General features: G+C 47.2%; 1 protein-coding gene and 1 long non-coding RNA gene across 5 annotated transcripts in view; both read right to left on the bottom strand.

Moving 5' to 3' along the window:
- Positions 1-14742: 14742 nt before the first annotated feature.
- On the bottom strand, positions 14743-16582 carry LOC124260502. Of its 2 annotated transcripts, XR_006894098.1 has the most exons (3): positions 16168-16582; positions 15781-15883; positions 14743-15730 (listed from the first exon to the last, which is right to left on the bottom strand). It is a non-coding gene; the product is annotated as an uncharacterized LOC124260502 (long non-coding RNA). The 2 variants fall into 2 exon arrangements; XR_006894097.1 differs by having other exon boundaries at positions 14743-15883.
- A 2012-nt stretch (positions 16583-18594) lies between these two features.
- Positions 18595-20696, bottom strand: part of LOC124260501 (coiled-coil domain-containing protein 169-like) — a 31272-nt gene continuing 29170 nt past the window's right edge. For all 3 annotated transcript variants that reach the window (XM_046694830.1, XM_046694832.1, XM_046694831.1), the window contains one exon: positions 18595-19221. In XM_046694830.1, the coding sequence (XP_046550786.1) occupies positions 19125-19221 (97 nt within the window). In that variant the 3' untranslated portion in view covers positions 18595-19124. The remainder of the gene's footprint in view (positions 19222-20696) is intronic.

Consider the following 20696-nt stretch of genomic DNA (forward strand, 5'->3'; position numbering starts at 1 on the left):
GTACGGTATGATCAATAATTCCTCTCGAACGAGCCCTCTCCCTGGCCCATCTCTCAAATAGTACAAGTTCGGCTCGTCGGCTTTGATGTCCACTTTATCTATATTGTAAGTTTTGACTGACCATATCGGATCGGTGGCTCGCTTACGACTATCACCCTCGTGCTCCCGGCTGGTATAGGTACCTCATGAGGGCCCTATCTGGTATCTGTTTCTCCTTCCCACGCGGGGGTGCAGCCGACTCTGCCACTATTGATTTTAGTTTGATAGCGTCGGCTGGTTAGTTGCCAGTGAGCCGAGTGGCTTCATGGTTGATGGCCGACACCACCTGAGGTAGCCGCGCTACCCATACAGTCGATCGTTTACCCGGGTTGGTCATCTCTCTCGCATACTGATGTCCGAATAAGAGCTCAGCCAAAGTCCTATTGAATCTCTCAACTATGGTTTGGCTGCGATGGGCTCCGGCCGTGCCACGCCTGACCTTGGTATCGTGTTTGTCCAGCAGGTGTGACACGACACCCATGAACTCCCGCCCGGGGTCAACTTGCAGCTCTGTGGGCCACGTCAGTGGACTGCACTTGTATATGCGTTCGAATCCGCGGGCTACCTGGGCCGAGTCTTTCGCGGTCAATGGTTCGGCTTCCTTGTAGCGACTGGCCACGTCCACGACGGTTAAGGCATACTTGTACCTCTTATCGTGGGGTAGGAACAGGAGGTCGGCCTGGTGAACGCTATTGGGTATGTTAATACCGAACTTCCTTCTAGGCACGTAGCTTGGCGCCGGTAAATAGATCTGCCATGTGTTGATCCCATCAGTAGCTATCCAATGCTTAGTGTCCATCGGCGACAGGGACGTCTTGTTTATAGTCAGCCCGTATATCCTATGCCCATCACTTCTAAGCGTGTTCATTTTATGCCTGAAGGTACGGGTCTTGAACAGGGCTTCCTTGAATCTGGCGTGTTTGATGTGTTGTTTCACCACGTACTTCTTAACACCCTTCGCCTTTCGGATCTCACCATTGTCGGCCTTCAGGATGGATTACATCTTAGGCCTCAAGCCTATGTAATCGGCTATGGGCGTGCCATCACACTCGTCCTTCATCTTACCTAGGACCTTTTTATTTACCGTGCTGTGTATGGCATGGTCCTTGGGGTAGTCGCTGGTGTCGTACAAATCGAGGCGTTTTTCATGTCCTCGTACACGTCCTCGGTTCGAATCTCCATCAGCAGGGAATCCGTGTCAGTGTACAGCACTTCACAACTGTCGCCGTACTGTTTCTTCAGTTCGTTCTAGTAAAAGTCGTACATCAGATGTTTGGATAAATCGAGGATGCTCATCCCCACGTAAACAGGCCGGTTGAATTTGATGTGGCTTTTCTTCATGTGTAGGGTCACCAGGTCGTCTGTGAATATCTTGCTCCGGTTGAATGCCGGGCTGGCTATCAGTCTCCTGAACTTGTCATCCTCATTCGACCGAACCAGCTTCACGGTCACGCGTTTCCTCAGGTTCTCCATAGTCTTACCGAACACCGAGTTGTTCATGAGCTTGTAGAGATTTTTCTCAAAGTCACTGGTGGCCAGCTTTCGCAGGTCTGTGTTCATTCTGATGTATGGCTCCATCCAGGGACTCTGGTCGAACATGAGCACCCTGTGTATTTTGGTCAGCCTCATACCCAACGACAGGTACAGCTGTAGGTTGCGATAGTGAACGATGTGCTTGGTCTTATTCATTAAGTTGGGCACGAGTTTTTCAACGTCTGCCACCCGCCCACCTAACAAGTTATGTTGGTACTCAGACATCCAGTCTGGGTAAACCCTCATACGTTCTGGGGCCAGGGGGTAGCTGTTGTGTGATGTGTGTAATGCCTTGGGGTATTCCAAGTCAACCTCGAGGATATAGCCTTTGCTCGAATCGTCCGCGATGCTCATAACATCGATCTCGTGCTATGCCCATTCGAACCCCCCTGTGGGCAGATACTGGCTCATGGCCCAGCCATACAGGTTGTTGGCGTCGAGGTAGAGAATATGATTGGTTGGCTTGCTCGGGTCGTAGCCCTTCACGTATTGATTATTTGCTTTCGCGTATCGTTTGGTTGCCATGGAAATCCCACCTCGCAAGCCTTTCTCAATGAATAGGTGCATGTCGTAATCGGTGAGCAATTCCAACTTAATTCCGGTCTTTTTCAACAATGCATCCCATGACAGACCTGGGCTGGTGTAATACCATGCGGGGTCGAGTTGATATTGCTTGAAACACGTCCGCCTAAACGTCTCAAACACGTCGGCTAGCAGCAGTACATCTGTCCTCAAGTACAGGTCGTGATAGTCACCAAGATTCTTACAGCCCAGTTTATTCCATACGTTAATCGCTTGCGAGTAATCGTCTTGGGATATTGTCGAGTCGGTCAGGTTGCTGTAAAATTCTCTGATCGGGGGTAGTCGGGTCTCGGCGAACTTGGTCCAGCCATCCATGTACTCGTAGGGGTACACACCCTTCCTCATCAGCAGGGGTCGAGTCTCGGCGTCGGTGTATCTATCGGTGATGGGGAAGGTATCATTGGCCTTGACCAGACTGTCGAGTGACGACAGGAGGAACTGAATCGAGTCGATGAACCTCAGGCCATTCAAGCTGAAGGAGATGTATCTCTCCATGTTGATGGGGATGCACGTCAGGTTGCACTTTCGCGATGGCCTGCATGATTAAGTGAGAGTCGTACCCTCTAAGTTGTAGAAGACCACGGGGATGTTTATTGTCTTGTGGGTGATTCTAAGTTTGAGGTTGCACACGTTGTGAGCGGCGCCTCTATACTTACCGGTGACGTGGCAGTGATCTCTCACCGAATCACCGTTCAGTGGGCTATCACACACGTGGCATAGAGTGCTGCAGGCGTGAGCTAGCCTGTCGGCTTGGGTCATACGCATGGGAGCGACTGTATACAGTGCATTCCTAATACTTTTCTCTTCCTCCTGCAAACACTTTAGAAACTTTTCAGCCGCGTCGGGACCCCTATACACTACCGGAGCTTTCGTTTCCCCATCACATCGGACGACCACGTATCCAAACCCACAGGCCTCATGCTCCTGTGTTTTTTTGTGTGGCTGGCGTACCCCCAGCAGCCTCAACAGGTTTGACCAAGGCTTCAAAGTCGGCGTAGATGACATAAGGCACAGACATTTGGTTCTTGTGGTTGGCGAATGTTAGGATATTGTCGCCTTCCTTGGGCATGTCAACTCATATGGCTGTCTGCCCCACACCTTGGCAATCCCCCCGGTGTGATTCTAATAAATCAGCTCGTGTGAAGCCGTGTAGGCACCGTTTGCAGAAGTGACTCTTTTCTCGGTGTGCCGATTGGTCGTACAACAGCCTGCTAAAGTGTTTTATCCACGCGTAGTGGTACTTATCACCTCGCTGGATCATGAATATGTTGATAACGCGGCGGCCCAACGGACTGACCCTGTGCACTATTGTTGTGTTACCTTCGTGTCCAAAGACGTTTATGGCTATATTATTCTGTTTTTCTATTTTAGTGATCTGAGATATGGGGGTTGGTTCGGTTATACCATCCCAGTTGAGCCCATCGTCTTGGGGATAACTAGAAGGCCTGTTCGAATTAGTGTCAGCTGGAAACAAGGCTGACCTGATAGCTAACCTCAGGCAATCGTCTCCTCTATTCTTGACGTTGACCATAGCCTGTTTTTTTCTTATAGTAGGGGGGCAAGTCTATGTACGACCCGCCTCTTAATGGCAGGTAGTTAGCTATGTCTAGATAGACATTATCGATTTTATCAACAACCCACCCGGACCCCATGTGTGTGTAGCGTTCTAGGTATTCTCGTATCTGCTGAAAACTGGTATCGATTGACGCGTCTATAGTCTCTGTGTGAGTCACGACTTCTTGTTTACCTCGGAAGTAAGGCTGAACGTACTCAGTGACCCCAGCAGTGGGGTTTCCCCCCACGTTCTGCTGCTTATCGAGTGACATTTTCACTGTGATTTGAAACTTTATACTTCCCAAATCATTGAGTTCCTCATTGACTTTATCAGCGATTAGAGGCTTGATATCGGTGATGTCTATGTTCATATCAACATGCATGCGTCAACCTCTCAAATAGTTACCTACAGCGTGCTCAGTGCGCATGAACTCTAGGTCAATAGCTCTATTCTGCCGTAATAGTTCTACATGCTGTGGCTTCCTCATACGGGAATAACCAGCTAACCCCAAATCGCGTGCCTCAACTTTTAATTGTTTTACAGTGGTGAGCTGAACACGAACGGGGTCGTTTAATAATGCGACTAACCCGGCTCTCCCCAGGCGGGAATATCCTGTCAACCCTAGCTCTTTTGCTCGGAGTTTTAGTTATTTTACCGTGGGAGGGGCTTGTAGGCCTAGTAACCTCAACAACTGTGGTTTCCTCATTCTAGAATAACCAATTACACCCCGCCTGGCGATCTGCTTGAGCTCGCGAGTAGTAGACATAGTTGCATACACACCTAAGTATATCGATCTCTAATTGGGCCGCCGGCAAGGGAGGCACCTTGATAAAAAAAATAGAGGCGTTATAAAATCCTTAGTAAATATCTAGATAGACCTTATCGATTAAACCCTCGACCCACCCGGAACATGCGCAGCATAGTAGGGTGTTTTGTTTTATTTGCAACGAGTCGTCAACAAGTATATCTATCTCCCCATGCACATCTACTCGGCCACCATCAAAGTAATTCCAAGCGTGCCCAGCCCACGGCTCATCAAACCCTACTTTCACCATGATTGTAAACGAGCACCCCTTATATAGTTCGCTAACAATCATGGGTTTGAGGACACTGATATCTATACTTTCCCCCACATCCATCTGCCAGCTTCTCAGGCAACGACTTTCCCTGGGCTCAATTTCCACAAACATTGTTATACCTAGGTGTGTCCACAGTCTCTAATTGGGGCACTACACTGCTATCCTGAGGAGGCGCCTACGTTCTTTTCTGTAGTCCTTTTTCATCTCGTAGATGAGATGATGCCTGACTACGTTTGCCCCGTGAGCTTTGCATAGGCAGTAGTGCCCTTTCACCCCGCTTCCCATGTGAAAACAACAGTACCCCTCAGTCCTGCATCGCCTACCGCAGGCCTCTGTCTTCCCCATAAGTATATAAATTGGCATCGGTACGGGGCAGGTCTCATCTTTGGTATACCCATATGAGTACTTAGTATAATTGTTTTGCAACCAGCGCAGTCGCTGCTAGACCCAGCGCGATAAAGATCAATTCCCGGTGTATTTGCCCCGGGGATGGTGTGTAGTACTGAGCGAGTGTTGGCTTATGGAGTGGTTCTAACTGTTTACCTGTTAGTAGGTAGTATTCTCTCACTGCGTCGTCAACATCGTGGAATGTTTTAACGGCATGGTTCTCACGCCTGAGTTGTTCGTTAATGTAATCGATCCTCTGGCGCTGCTTGTAATCGTTCCACAGCTATGTCGTGCCGTTTCCGTTCAGCCTGTATCTCAGCCGCGTGTGACTCCCATAGTTTCGAGAAGACGAAATTACTCCCGGAAAATGCCAGGGCGTTTACTGTATCATGGCAGTAGCCATCCTATATATAGTTACATTTACAAAATATTTTCCGGTAGGATCCCTTGTTTTACTAGGATGTCCTTGGTGGCCATCGCCATACCCACGTTCATTATGAGCATACCCATATCCTGCAGGTTGAAATCTAGCGTGATAGTCGGTTGTTTAAGCACCATTTTGGTCAACCGAGCGTTTACAGCTAGACTAGCGACCACGGTGGCGTGGTATCCATGTTGACAAACGTTTTCCCCTCAGACATTATGTATATTATATAAAAAATATATATTTATAACATGATATGTGGGTTGACCTCTAATTGTGGGGAAGGGTTTCCCTCCCGTGGTTGTTTATTATATAACCATGAGATAGTCACGACAGCAGTTGCGCATGCAATCAACAGGAGTGGAGCCCGGCTCCACGTGTTACTTTTATGTTGGTTAGACCACCTTTTTTTACCGGCAGCTACTCTCTTAGGGTTCTTCTGCCTGGTGACTGTTTGTAGGGGGTTGGGGTTCCCCCAACGTGGGGGTTTCCTCTGAAGGGGTTTGGGGTGGGGTCTCCTCCAGTTGTGGTTCCCCAAACGTTGGGGGACTCATTTCTTATGCAGCATCCATCTTGTATACTATTATTATTATTTTTCCCCTCCTTAAATTGGCAATGCTTTGCTGTGATAATCGCCGCCGTCACCGGGGCTAAAAAACACACCGTATTTGTGGTACAGCACGCAGCTGATAGAGCTCAAGGCATGTTCAATAAAAGGGTCTTTCTCAAGGTCCTCCCACAGGTAAAGTCGGCGTTCCTGGGGAATGGGAAGGAAGTATGACGCAATACCGGTGTATATCTGGGTCATAGCCGATCCTATAGTCTTTGTCATCTCGGCCCCGAGCCTAGCCTCGTATCTCGCGTACAGCTTATCGATTTCTTCGGCTGACATTTTGTGAATTTTATCGGGAGTGTAGTCCCCAAAGTAATGTTTGGCTTTACCACCGACTGCCAACGCCACCAGTCTCTCTCTCGCTTGTCGTCACTCACCTGTGGCGACTGTGGCACCAACAGTTGTTCTAGCAATTCATCACACTCCATCTTATAATGTAATAAGCAAGTTTTAGTTTTAATAATATAATACCCGATGCAGGTGAAACACAGCGAAATGAAGGTTAAGTTGCACACGACGAGAACTTCAAAAACAACCATCGGTCTTCCCTATAGAACTGTAACAATTAATTGCTAAGCATTGCTAAGCTTTGCTAAGCATTTGCTAAGCTTTGCTGAGCATTGTTAAGCTAAAACACCCTATAGGCCACGGGTTGGTCGGTCTTGAGTACGAGCTTAGCATGTTTAGTTTCAGCGAGCTGTTTCTTCACACGTTCCCTATCATGGTTGCTCATCACATCGTTCTCTCTTAAACACTCCTCGAACGAATCTCTGTCCTTGCAGTGAAATAAGGCCACCGATCGCGTCTGCTCCCTGAGGTTTTTCAACACCGATTTGAACTTCTGCGTTAGTACCCAGACGCTGTGCTTTGCGTACCGGCTGGAGAAGGCCAGGTACGATAGCATGTCTCTCTTTTTTGTTATCTCACGATTAGCGCTGCAGTCGTCCAGGATAAACAGCGTCGACTCCCTTTAAATTTGTTGTGATAAGCCATCAACCAGTCCTGCAGACGTGTTCCCGGGTCGACTCTGTGTACGTCCGTGTCCGTCATCACCCAAGGTCTTTCCGTGTACGTTCTATTCATGTGCAGAGTAGGACACATGATAACGATGTTATCGAACACATCCCGGTAGTACCCCTCCAACATATCCAGCACGAAAACGGTCTTCCCACAGCCCGTCTGCCCACATACTATGGCGCAGTGTGGGTCGCGGGGCAAATCAATGCCGCCAGCAGGCAGTGGCCTGCCGCCAGGCAAATCAGTAGATGGCTTGCACGAATCTCCCATTGTCTATATTAAGTTGCGCGTCCATAATAACGTACAGATATAATTTCAACTTGCCCGCGGGTTGAGCCTTCTTGGTAATCTGGATTGTTATCCCCTCGCTGCTGTTGTCGATGCGGCGACCACTACCATGCAATTTATCATCATCCGTGGATCGCATGTCTAACCATAGCGTGTACTTGGTGGTCAGGTATTCGCCGATCTGCATGGAGGATAGGTCCAGGTCTTTGGTTATGTGGTGTTGTTTGGCCGGTAGCTTTTTTATCTCATCCCATTGCTGGTATGCCCTCATACCATGACTAAACAGCTGATTGGGCACGCCCTCGATGGTCACTTCCACCTTTTCAATCTCGGGGTTGAAAACTTCTCGCTGTCCCTTCAGAACGGCTCGTAATCCTCCACTGGGACGACCAGGATGCCTTTCATCGATCGCGCTGACACGTTCAGGATATTCCACACAGTGTCGCTCTTATCCCGCACGACCGATCTATGCCGCAGGACCCTATCGTACAGGATGGCCACCTTCCCCGAGTACTGGTTTCGAACCTGCCTTGCCAGCTCGGGGCTAGTGACCATGTCGAACTCCAGAGAGATGTTGTTGATGGTGTAACTGGCCTCATCACCGTTCGGCGTACTCACGACTTTGCTGTAGTCGTTAAACGTGAGCTCGTATTCAAGCCTATCACCCAGTGCGGCCTGGTAAAACGGCGCGTGTTCCGTGAGCAACTCGAAGTCGAGCGGCACGCAGAACCTGTTCCCGTACGCTTGGGTGATGGCCTTTTCACCGTCCGTGATCTTGTCTAGCTGGTCTGCCGTGAAGCCATATCCCATGCGGGTCGATTTGCTGATGCCCTTCTACACGTCATTGACTCGTTCTCCCTCGCTTTTCCAGAGGTCCCCATAGCAGTGAAAGACGTTGCTGTCGTTGATACTCAGCACCTCGTTTTGTCGGAGGTCAACTTGAGGTTGAACGTCAGTCGAACCGTGCCTGGTACAATAAGGTCATTCGCACCCAGGTTTGGGAATCTAACCAGCAGCGTTTGGTTCTGGTCTATCTTGCTGGGATTGTTGGTGATAGTCACCGACTGGCGCACGTCTCTGATGCCTAGAGGCTCTCTTGATCTTCGGAAAGGATCTAGTTACCTACCATACATTGTTATATAGATAAAATATAAAAGTTTAATATTAAATAATGGCTGAAGGCGGTCATGAGTACATCCCTATGGATGATATGTGGGATGATAGTGCCCAGGCGTTCGGGGAGGATGACACCACATTCACGAACAACCCCCTTAAGTGCTGAACTTGTACAGCCGGCCGTCGATGATTATTACGACGCAGTTGAAAAGAGAGACAACATGAAGCCGTTGGTACGAGACTATGCCAAGTTTACCATCGATAAGAAGGGCACGCTGTGATTGAAGGCTCACCCGGGGGTCGATATCATGAAAAAAGACGGGAAAGGACCTTATGCTTTGTCAACACTCACCAGTCGCCCTGGTGGGAGTCAACTGCTCCGTGATGAACTAGGCTTCATAGATTACGGTGGCGCATGACCTAAGCTTCCCCTGAAGGTCGTCCAAGATCTGCAAGCAGCCAGGGCCGAACTCAGTAATACCGGGGACGTACCCCAACGTGCTAAAGGAACATCAGACAGTCTCGAAAAAAATATTGGCCACGTACCATGCCAACCCCTTGCCGGGCCTCGAATTTACCCTGAGGGAACTGCAAGGCCTAGACGAAGCCTTGAAACATGTATGCGGAGAACTCGTGAACAACATGGGGAAACTGAACGAAGTCGACGAGCACATCGCTCGCAGGAAAATAAAACACGCTGAATCGGACGGTGATATGAAATGTCGTATCGAGGAGAGAATAAAAAACTTGGAAGACGAGAGAAGGACTCGATTGGAATCCGCTTCCACGAACCGAGAAGCCCTCCGATCACAGATCAGTCGTGTACGGGAAACCATCGATCGAGTCCTAAATGAGGACACCACGTTGGCCAACAGGATCCGAATCCTCTTCCGAGAGCAAGGCATCACCATCGCCAGCATTCTGACTGCATGTGGTACACCAACACCCACACCCCCAAGTGGTGGTGGCGTCAGAGACTGGATAAAAAAACACCTGAAATCCCTCGGGGAGGCCCTGGCTAAACTGGCTGGTAAGGCCGCCGAAGCTCTGCCGGCATCCTGGGTAGCATCGTCTCGTGGTTGCTGAGCGCTCTGGCTAAAACTGCCACGTGGCTCGGTCAAAACCTGTGGGCAGCCATCGTCGCCGTTGCGGGTCTGGTGTACGTAGCGGCTAAGGAATTTTTAGCCAAATGAGCCCAACCCGGCCGCGACCCCGCCAACCACCAGGGCTGTTTTACGATCGATGTGCTGCTGATTGGATTGTGGCTGTAGGGATGTTGGTTGAACCCTGGGCTCCGGGGGTGGTACGACTATACCCGTTTCACCAGTCGTGGGTGGTGGGACGTGGGGGGTGTTAACATCGGCGTTGACGCACAACTTTTGGTCTGCCGTGGCTATGACTATTTCGTTGTTGTAGCCCACCACTTTTTTTACTCTCAGTTGCATATGGCTCGGAGCCATGTACAGTCCCACGTCGAACACGTAGTCGACTTTCGACCGGGCGTATTCCAACACGTCTTGGTAGCATTTGATGGCACTCGGTAGATCAACTGGAGCATTGATAGCATCCTCAACATTAACAACGAACTGTTTCTGCGCGTCGTAAGCAGTCCCCTTACCGAGGATGTTGGAACGCGTTTGCGTCTGCGCACCCAACAGCGTACGTTCAAATCGAGTCGTTCAATCTGATTACACCGGCACGAGTGAACCCTCTCGACGTGTCCAACATGAACTTTTTCCAGTTATCCGCTGCCCCCTGCTCGAACCTCCAGACTCGGTAATCCTTGCTGTTGTCGAAAGCCATGTAACGCTCATCCCACTCGTTTGTTGTGAGGTGATGATACGACTTGTACCCCCATTCTTTCATCTTCTCGCTGGCATCCACGATAGGCATATTGTGAGCGATGGGGATACCCAACCTGTGGTTCGGCCCCGGCAAACGCCAATCCGTCTTCGGGTTTAGTTCGAATTCGTTGCAAATACGTTCGTAGGCCCGTCTATCGTACTGGTTGTTTACTGCGTCCCATGCTTTGTCCTGTCGGAGCGGGGCGCTGATCTCTTTGAGGATACGCCTGGTAGTACACATGGAATGTGAACACAGACTGACTCAGTGGTCCACACCGAGTGTCGGTCAATGTCACACCACACCCCATTGTAGCGCACCAGACGGCGAAGTTGAGTTGATTCTGTCAGAACTGCATCGGGTTGTTGAACCAAGCATGGACAGCCTTGACTTTAGTCACCGAAAGCTTATACCGGTCGAACACATCTATAAACTGGGCGTCGAAATACATCCCAGCAGCGACCACGATCTTGTGTGGGAAATCTATGTCCAGTTTAGGGTAAAACACTCCCGGCTTGTACATTGTAAAAGTATTATATAATGAGTATATATACTCTAACATGTACATAACACTTCCAGGAATAACGAGCGGCGAGGCCGTTCAGCTGATGCACGCGATCGATAACACGTCGGGTCAACTCGAAGTCGCACTCTGCGATATCACCTACCTACCACGATGGACTAACATCAACGTCAACAACAACAAGCTGTTCGTCAGTGGCGCCCGCAACCAGATAACTGACGGCTACTACAGCTTGTGCTCGCTAAGCGACGAGGTCTTCAAACCCTTGGGAGCCGAACTCAAGATGAACGACTCAAACGGCACAGTGGTGTTAATCAACAACGGAAGAAACTCCTTGAGGCTCGGTCAACCATTGGCGAGGACACTCGGTATGCCGCCGGACGAGATAAAACCAACAACTACCGTCACAGGCACGAAGTGACCCGACCTAGTACCGTACCGAGAGCTGTGCATTCATCTCGGCCAGCTGAGCACAACGGACAACATTCAAGGGGGTCACCCTTCCACGACACTGAGAGCCGTACCAGTGAAAATGGCAAAATACAACGACGGCAGAACCGAGTCGTTTTCACCGCGGCAGTATAAGAGGTTAACCCGGGGCAACATCCCTGAGCTGATAATATCTGTGTTAGATATAAATCATAACCCTGTGAATATAGGATACCTCAGCATAACGCTGCACATAAAATGACTAGCGCACAAGGCCCCGGGATGAAGTTGAAAAATGCATCAATACGGGGATCTCCGACCTCGGGGACACACGCGGATTAGACAACCCCGGAGAAGATGGTAAATTGTACGCCTTGCAACTGAAAAACAACATTTACAAACGCGTTGAAGTCCCCTCCGGTGGAACCCTAGGTGATATAGTAGATACCTCAAGAGCAGTCGTCAACACTCGGTACACCCTAGTCAGCACCGGTGATGATAAATGGGTAGTATACCCATCGTTCGGGGGCAAACTGTTCGACATAGAAGATATTGAGAGCACTACCGTCGCCCGAAACAAGCCATATACGCTCGTCTTCACCGACGATGACAAGTGGGTGTTGTTACCCGCTAAAGTCGACTGGTTTCTCAATATTAGGCTCGGCTCCCCCTACGTGTTCACGGAGAACAAAGACAACTACCTAAACAAAGTCGTGAACAACGGAACCCTGCTCGTGGCTTACGTCCCGGCTCAGAGCCGTAGCGTAGTCATCAGCCCAGACGCCAGTATGTCAGCCCACATACTATCGAGTAAACTGGGGGTGCAAAACATGACATTGCAGTTGGTGTCTGAATTCGCTGGCGTGGTCAACATCCTGGAGAGTCTACCGGAGAACGCCACTCTGATCATCAAAGTCTACCTAGGGGAACCATCGCAGGATGAAGCCGAAATCGTGAAGGGGGTCAAACTCGGGTGGGTGAAACGGCACCAGTATCAGGTTTGCACTGTTTACGTGCGGGTTGGTGCCGACTCCCACACCAGTCTGCAGGGGGTCACCGTGACCGTGGAAGACACGATATCACTCACCAAGATCTTCCTACCCGACAACATACACTTCATGGGGTTGAAGTGCACCCCTGAGAAATTATCAGAAAAACAATTGGAAACTATCTCGTAATAGTAATATATCAATGTCCAATCATCGCCCCAACGCCACACTTAACGATCTAGGGGACACGGAGGGATTCGATCAGCCTGGCGAGGAAGACACCTCGTACGTCCTACACTTGAAAGACAACGTGTATAGGCGGGTAGCAATGGCCGATCATCTACCCCAACGCCACACTTAACGATCTAGGGGACACGGAGGGATTCGATCAGCCTGGCGAGGAAGACACCTCGTACGTCCTACACTTGAAAGACAACGTGTATAGGCGGGCAGCAATGGCCGATCATCTACCCCAAATCACACTCGGGGGTCTAGGAGGCATAGAGGGATTCGATCAGCCTGGCGAGGAAGACACCTCGTACGTCCTACACTTGAAAGACAACGTGTATAGGCAGGCAGCAATGGTCGATCATCTACCCCAAATCACACTCGGGGGGATTCAAAAGGGGATTCAAAAGTAGTAGACACGATGGGGGCGAGATCTAGGGGCCTGACAAAGCTTTATTAATGAAATAAAGCTTTACAGCGACCTTTCTTGAAAGTGATCTCGTACCCCCATTACTTCTACTACTGCCCCAGTGTTTTATAAAGTATTGCCCTGGTGATGTTCCAGTCTTATATTGTGTCATGTTGATACAGTGTTATATAAAGCATTGTCCTCATGCTGTTCCAGTCTTATATTGTACTATCATGTTGATAAAGTGTTATATAAAGCATTAACCAAGTGATGTTCCAGTAGTGTATCATATTGATACAGTGTTATATAATGCATTCCCCTGGTGATGTTCCAGTATTGTATCACATTGTCCTGGTGATGTTCCAGTCATAGAATGTATCATGTTGATACAGTGTTATATAAAGCATTGCCCTGGTGATGTTCCAGTCTTATATTGTATCATGTTGATACAGTGTTATATAAAGCATTGCCCTGGTGATGTTCCAGTATTGTATCATGTTTATAAAGTGTTATATAAAGCATTGTCCTCATGCTGTTCCAGTCTTATATTGTATCATGTTGATACAGTGTTATATAAAGCATTGCCCTGGTGATGTTAATGTATTGTATCATATTGATACAGTGTTATATAAAGCATTGCCTTCATGCTGTTCCAGTCTTATATTGTATCATGTTGATACAGTGTTATATAAAGCATTGTCCTCACGCTGTTCCAGTCTTATATTGTATCATATTGATACAGTGTTTTATAAACTATTGCCATGGTGATGTTCCAGTCTTATATTGCATCATGTTGATACAGTGTAATATACAGTATTGTCCTCATGCTGTTCCAGTCTTATATTGTATCATGTTGATACAGTGTTATATAAAGCATTGTCCTGGTGATGTTCCAGTCTTATATTGTGTCATGTTGATACATTGTGATATAAAGCATTGTCCTCATGCTGTTCAAGTCTTATATTGTACTATCATGTTGACAAAGCGTTATATAAAGCATTAACCCAAGTGATGTTCCAGTATTGTATCATGTTGATACAGTGTTATATAAAGCATTGCCCTGGTCATGTTCCAGTATTGTATCATGTTGATACAGTGTTATATAAATCACTGCCCTGGTGATGTTCCAGTATTGTAACATGTTGATATAGTGTTATATAAAGCCTTGTCCCGGTGATGTTGCGGTATTGTATCGTGTTGATACAATGTTTTATCAAGCATTGTACTCATGCTGTTCCAGTCTTATATGGTATCATGTTGACACACTGTTCTATAAAGCATTGTCCTGGTGATGTTCCAGTATTGTATCTAGTTGACACTATGTGATATATAGCATTGTCCTGGTGGTGTTCCAGTATTGTATCATGTTGATACAGTGTTATATAAAGCATTGTCCTGGTGATGTTCTAGTCTTATATTGTATCATGTTGATACAGTGTTATATATAGCATTGTCCTGGTGATGTTCCAGTATTGTATCTAGTTGACACTATGTGATATAAAGCATTGTCCTGGAGATGTTCCAGTATTGTATCATATTGATACAGTGTTATATAAAGCATTGTCCTGGAGATGTTCCAGTATTGTATCATATTGATACAGTGTTATGTAAAGCATTGCCCTGGAGATGTTGACACAGCGAAGCAGTCTCTGGTGATGTTCATGCCCACTATGAACTACAAACAATGAATTACACATACAAGATTGAAGTTTTATTTAAAAAGTCAAAGAGTAGAAAGATATTATAACAATCAATGATTAAAATCTATTTTGTTCCATGAATGATTGAACAATAAAATAACATGTTCTTCTGAAATAGTGGGGGCTTTGGGAAAACATCAGCAGTATATCTACCAGTCTGTGCAAGTATAGGTACCAGGTACCTGGGTGAGAAAGGCCTAACTCTTCTCTGTTTGATTTCATCTGCTCTGTCTATGTGGGTGACCGTAGTGTGTACACCCTGGACTGATGTCCCTACTTTTCAACAATGACATGTATATGATGTGATATGGTTTAGTTTTCTACTGAATGAATTAGGTGAGTGGAATTCAAGGTGTAAATATTTTGAACTATTTGACCTGTGTCAAGTGACTGGATGTCAAGGTATACCTCCAAACTACACTAGGACCTGTGTCAAGTAACTGGAGGTCAAGGTGTGCCTCCATACCACACAAGGACCTGTGTCAAGTGACTGGATCTCAAGGTATACCTCCAAACTACACTAGGACCTGTGTCAAGTGACTGGAGGTCAAGATATACCTCCATACCACACAAGGACCTGTGTCAAGTGACTGGAGGTCAAGGTATACCTCCATACCACACAAGGACCTGTGTCAAGTGACTTGATGTCAAGGTATACCTCCAAACTACACTAGGACCTGTGTCAAGTAACTGGAGGTCAAGGTGTGCCTCCATACCACAAAAGGACCTGTGTCAAGTGACTGGATCTCAAGGTATACCTCCAAACTACACTAGGACCTGTGTCAAGTGACTGGAGGTCAAGATATACCTCCATACCACACAAGGACCTGTGTCAAGTGACTGGAGGTCAAGGTATACCTCCATACCACACAAGGACCTGTGTCAAGTGACTGGATCTCAAGGTATACCTCCAAACTACACTAGGACCTGTGTCAAGTAACTGGAGGTCAAGGTATACCTCCATACCACACTAGGACCTGTGTCAAGTGACTGGAGGTCAAGGTATACCTCCATACCACACTGTGACCTGTGTCAAGTGACTGGAGGTCAGCTTGACCTGATCAAGTGAATACTAATGCATTGCGTGACCGTGTCATAACTGGTTGGGTCTATTATTGTGAAGGGTGCACCTGAAGGTATACCTCCATACCACACTAGGACCTGTGTCAAGTAACTGGAGGTCAAGGTATACCTCCATACCACACTAGGACCTGTGTCAGGTGACTGGAGGTCAAGGTATACCTCCATACCACACTAGGACCTGTGTCAAGTGACTGGAGGTCAAGGTATACCTCCATACCACACTAGGACCTGTGTCAAGTGACTGGAGGTCAGCTTGACCTGATCAAGTGAATACTAATGCATTGCGTGACCATGTCATAACTGGTTGGGTCTATTATTGTGAAGGGTGCACCTTTGTCAGTTGATTGTCAACATGCCTGAAAAGCCGAGACATTGAGGTCGCCGTTTGCCATCTCAGTGTCTCAGCAAATGTCCTAACTTTCTTAAAAAAAAGAAGCTGCAGATGGTTTAATATTTCCGATTCCCGCTTTTAGGCAGCAAACTGCAGCAGCAACTGGTGATTCCAGTGCAACCCTGGGCTGACCAGAACATGTCCCCTATTTAATGAAGTTAACTCGACCTGCCATCTGTGCCATTTGACCTCCCGGGTCATGCATATGTAGAGTAGCTCAGGTCAAGCTGAACAAGCTGTAGGACCTGTGTCAGGTGACTGGAGGTCAAGGTATACCTCCATACCACACTAGGACCTGTGTCAGGTGACTGGAGGTCAAGGTATACCTCCATACCACACTGTGACCTGTGTCAGGTGACTGGAGGTCAAGGTATATCTCCATACCACACTGTGACCTGTGTCAGGGGACTGGAGGTCAAGGTATACCTCCATAAGTCACTATGACCTGTGTCAGGTGAAGGGATTTCGAGGTGTACCCGGCGTATCACACAAGGAATTTGTCATCAGATTGCAGGTCGGTGTACACATATATGTTTTATATAATTCATAATTGGGGTATAATTTCTTGGGTATTGATTTTGAAATCAGCAATGAATCCAAGTATATTATAGAAACATGGTCAGATATTTAACAGCATAATTGATATGAATTTCACAATGAAACAAACTGTAATTATGCAAGTATTTCATGACATATATACAGAAACAGACCATTATTCATTGTACCCATAAAGCCGCAGCTTTAGATTGCGTAGTTGTACAGTTGTTGCCTTCACACAGTGAGACAGGCACCAAATACTGCCTTGACTGACCACACATTGCTCCATCATAAATGGGGGTTCCCTCACTCCACAATACTCCATCATACATGGGGGTTCCCTCACTCCACAATACTCCATCATACATGGGGGTTCCCCATCCACAACATGGGGGATCCTCACTCCACAATACTCCATCATACATGGGGGTTCCTCACTCCACAATACTCCATCATACATGGGGGTTCCCTTACTCCACAATACTCCATCATACATGGGGGTTCCCTCACCACACCATACTTAATCATACATGGGGTTCCCTCACCACACAATACTCCATCATTCATGGGGGTTCCCTCACTCCACAATACTCCATCATACATGGGGGTTCCCTCACTCCACAATACTCCATCATACATGGGGTTCCCTCACCACACCATACTCCATCATACATGGGGGTTCCCTCACCACACAATACTCCATCATACATGGGGTTCCCTCACTCCACAATACTCATCATCATACATGGGGTTCCCTCACCACACCATACTCCATCATACATGGGGTTCCCTCACCACACAATACTCCATCATTCATGGGGGTTCCCTCACCACACCATACTCCATCATACATGGGGGTTCCCTCAGCACACAATACTCCATCATACATGGGGGTTCCCTCAGCACACAATACTCCATCATACATGGGGGTTCCCTCACTCCACAATACTCCATCATACATGGGGATCCTCACTCCACAATACTCCATCATACATGGGGGTTCCCTTACTCCACAATACTCCATCATACATGGGGGTTCCCTCACCACACCATACTCCATCATACATGGGGTTCCCTCACCACACAATACTCCATCATTCATGGGGGTTCCCTCACTCCACAATACTCCATCATACATGGGGGTTCCCTCACTCCACAATACTCCATCATACATGGGGGTTCCCTCACCACACCATACTCCATCATACATGAGGGTTCCCTCACTCCACAATACTTCATCATACATGGGGGTTCCCTTACTCCACAATACTCCATCATGCATGGGGGTTCCCTCACCACACCATACTCCATCATACATGGGGTTCCCTCACCACACAATACTCCATCATTCATGGGGGTTCCCTCACCACACCATACTCCATCATACATGGGGGTTCCCTCAGCACACAATACTCCATCATACATGGGGGTTCCCTCAGCACACAATACTCCATCATACATGGGGGTTCCCTCACTCCACAATACTCCATCATACATGGGGGTGGACTCACTCCACAATACTCCATCATACATGGGGGTTCCCATACTAGACAATACTCCATCATACATGGGGTTTCCCTCACTCCACAATACTCCATCATACATGGGGGTTCCCTCACGACACCATACTCCATCATACATGGGGGTTCCCTCACGACACCATACTCCATCATACATGGGGGTTCCCTTACTAGACAATACTCCTCTCCTTCCTCGTTACTGGAGGTGGGTGTTCACACATCTAACCACGGTGAATCTAACCTCCTGAATTTCTTACACTTTTGTGTACAGTTCCCTGTGTCTGTGTACAAAGTTTTAAGTGTCTGTGTATAAAGTTTGGAGTGTCTTTATATAAAACAGTGTGTCTACATATAAAGTCAGGGTCGCTATAAATAAAGACAGAGTGTCTACATATAGAGCTGTGTGTCTGTCTGTAAAGTGTCTATACATAGTCAATGTGTCATTTGTTATGTTCCTGTGATAATAGTCCCTGTGTCATGTGATATTTCTCGTGGACATCAGAGGTTATTCTACACAATTGTAAGACACAAGGTTGTTTCATGGCTGGATCAAATGTTATCAAAATCATGAACCATAGAGTAAAACTATAGAGTAAAGGTGATCCGAGGCTGCTGGCATTGTCTCCACACCTGACAAGTGTCCTACCTCACACTGATGACAGAAATATGTCTACACAATCTCAGTACACCAGGATAATGCACTGTATGTACTGAGATGGCGACTACAAGATAATAAATTAGTTATCACAGGTAGCTTTTTGTTTACAGTCTGTGTGAGAAGTTGCATGGGTTCCATGTGTGCCATGCTTCCATGGGTCATGCCAGGGTTGTCTCCCTTCATCACACCATCTCCAGACTGGGGAGGTTCTTCACCCCTGCTGTTTTCTTGATTGGTCCACGCTTCGGGTCAAGCACTCGTTGATCATCAGGAATATTCCTGAAAAATGTACAAATATATCCATTTGTAAACAGCTTTTATGTATCACATGCATGTATATATAAACCAGGAACCATTTCCTGGTCATGCTTCAGATTCTGACCAACAAGACACTACCCACATGACATGAGAAGAGGGATGATAAATTCTACTGTCTCCTGCCAGCAATACTCCAGCAGCTCCCGACGTTGGTGTTTGCATTTCATGATGCTGAAATAAAACTGAGCATACTGTTTCTAGCGAGATTTCATAGCTGTCATACAGCTATAATTTGAAAATTGTTTGATCAGGGTTTCAATTTTCAAGGACTCAATAAAACTTTTGAAAAGTTTTAAGATGAACTGGATAAAGACATTTCTGCATAATTTTTTTCCTTTTCATAAATGAATGATGCTAAACATATTACTCCTCTTCTTCATGTGGTACTAACCCCTTGAATATGGTACTCATCCCCCATGATGTGGTACTAACCCCTTGAATATGGTACTCAACCCCATGATGTGGTACTAACCCCTTGAATATGGTACTCATCCCCCATGATGTGGTACTAACCCCTTGAATATGGTACTCACCCCCATCATGTGGTACTAACCCCTTGAATATGGTACTCATCCCCCATCATGTGGTACTAACCCCTTGAATATGGTACTCACTCCCAGCATGTGGTACTAACCCCTTGAATATGGTACTCACTCCCATCATGTGGTACTAACCCCTTGAATATGGTACTCATCCCCCATCATGTGGTACTAACCCCTTGAATATGGTACTCACCCCCATCATGTGGTACTAACCCTTGAATATGGTACTCACCCCCATCATGTGGTACTAACCCCTTGAATATGGTACTCACCCCCATCATGTGGTACTAACCCTTGAATATGGTACTCACTCCCAGCATGTGGTACTAACCCCTTGAATATGGTACTCACTCCCATCATGTGGTACTAACCCCTTGAATATGGTACTCACCCCCATCATGTGGTACTAACCCCTTGAATATGGTACTCACCCCCATCATGTGGTACTAACCCCTTGAATATGGTACTCACCCCCATCATGTGGTACTAACCCCTTGAATATGGTACTCACCCCATCATGTGGTACTAACCCCTTGAATATGGTACTCACCCCCATCATGTGGTACTAACCCCTTGAATGTGGTACTCACCCCCATCATGTGGTACTAACCCCTTGAATATGGTACTCACCCCCATCATGTGGTACTAACCCCTTTGAATATGGTACTCACCCCCATCATGTGGTACTAACCCTTGAATATGGTACTCACCCCATCATGTGGTACTAACCCTTGAATATGGTACTCACTCCCATCATGTGGTACTAACCCCTTGAATATGGTACTCACCCCATCATGTGGTACTAACCCCTTGAATATGGTACTCACCCCCATCATGTGGTACTAACCCCTTGAATATGGTACTCACCCCCATCATGTGGTACTAACCCTTGAA

Source organism: Haliotis rubra, unplaced genomic scaffold (genome assembly GCF_003918875.1).
Source record: "Haliotis rubra isolate DU_JTF1 unplaced genomic scaffold, ASM391887v1 Scf766, whole genome shotgun sequence".
NCBI classification, from domain to species: Eukaryota; Metazoa; Mollusca; class Gastropoda; order Lepetellida; family Haliotidae; genus Haliotis; species Haliotis rubra.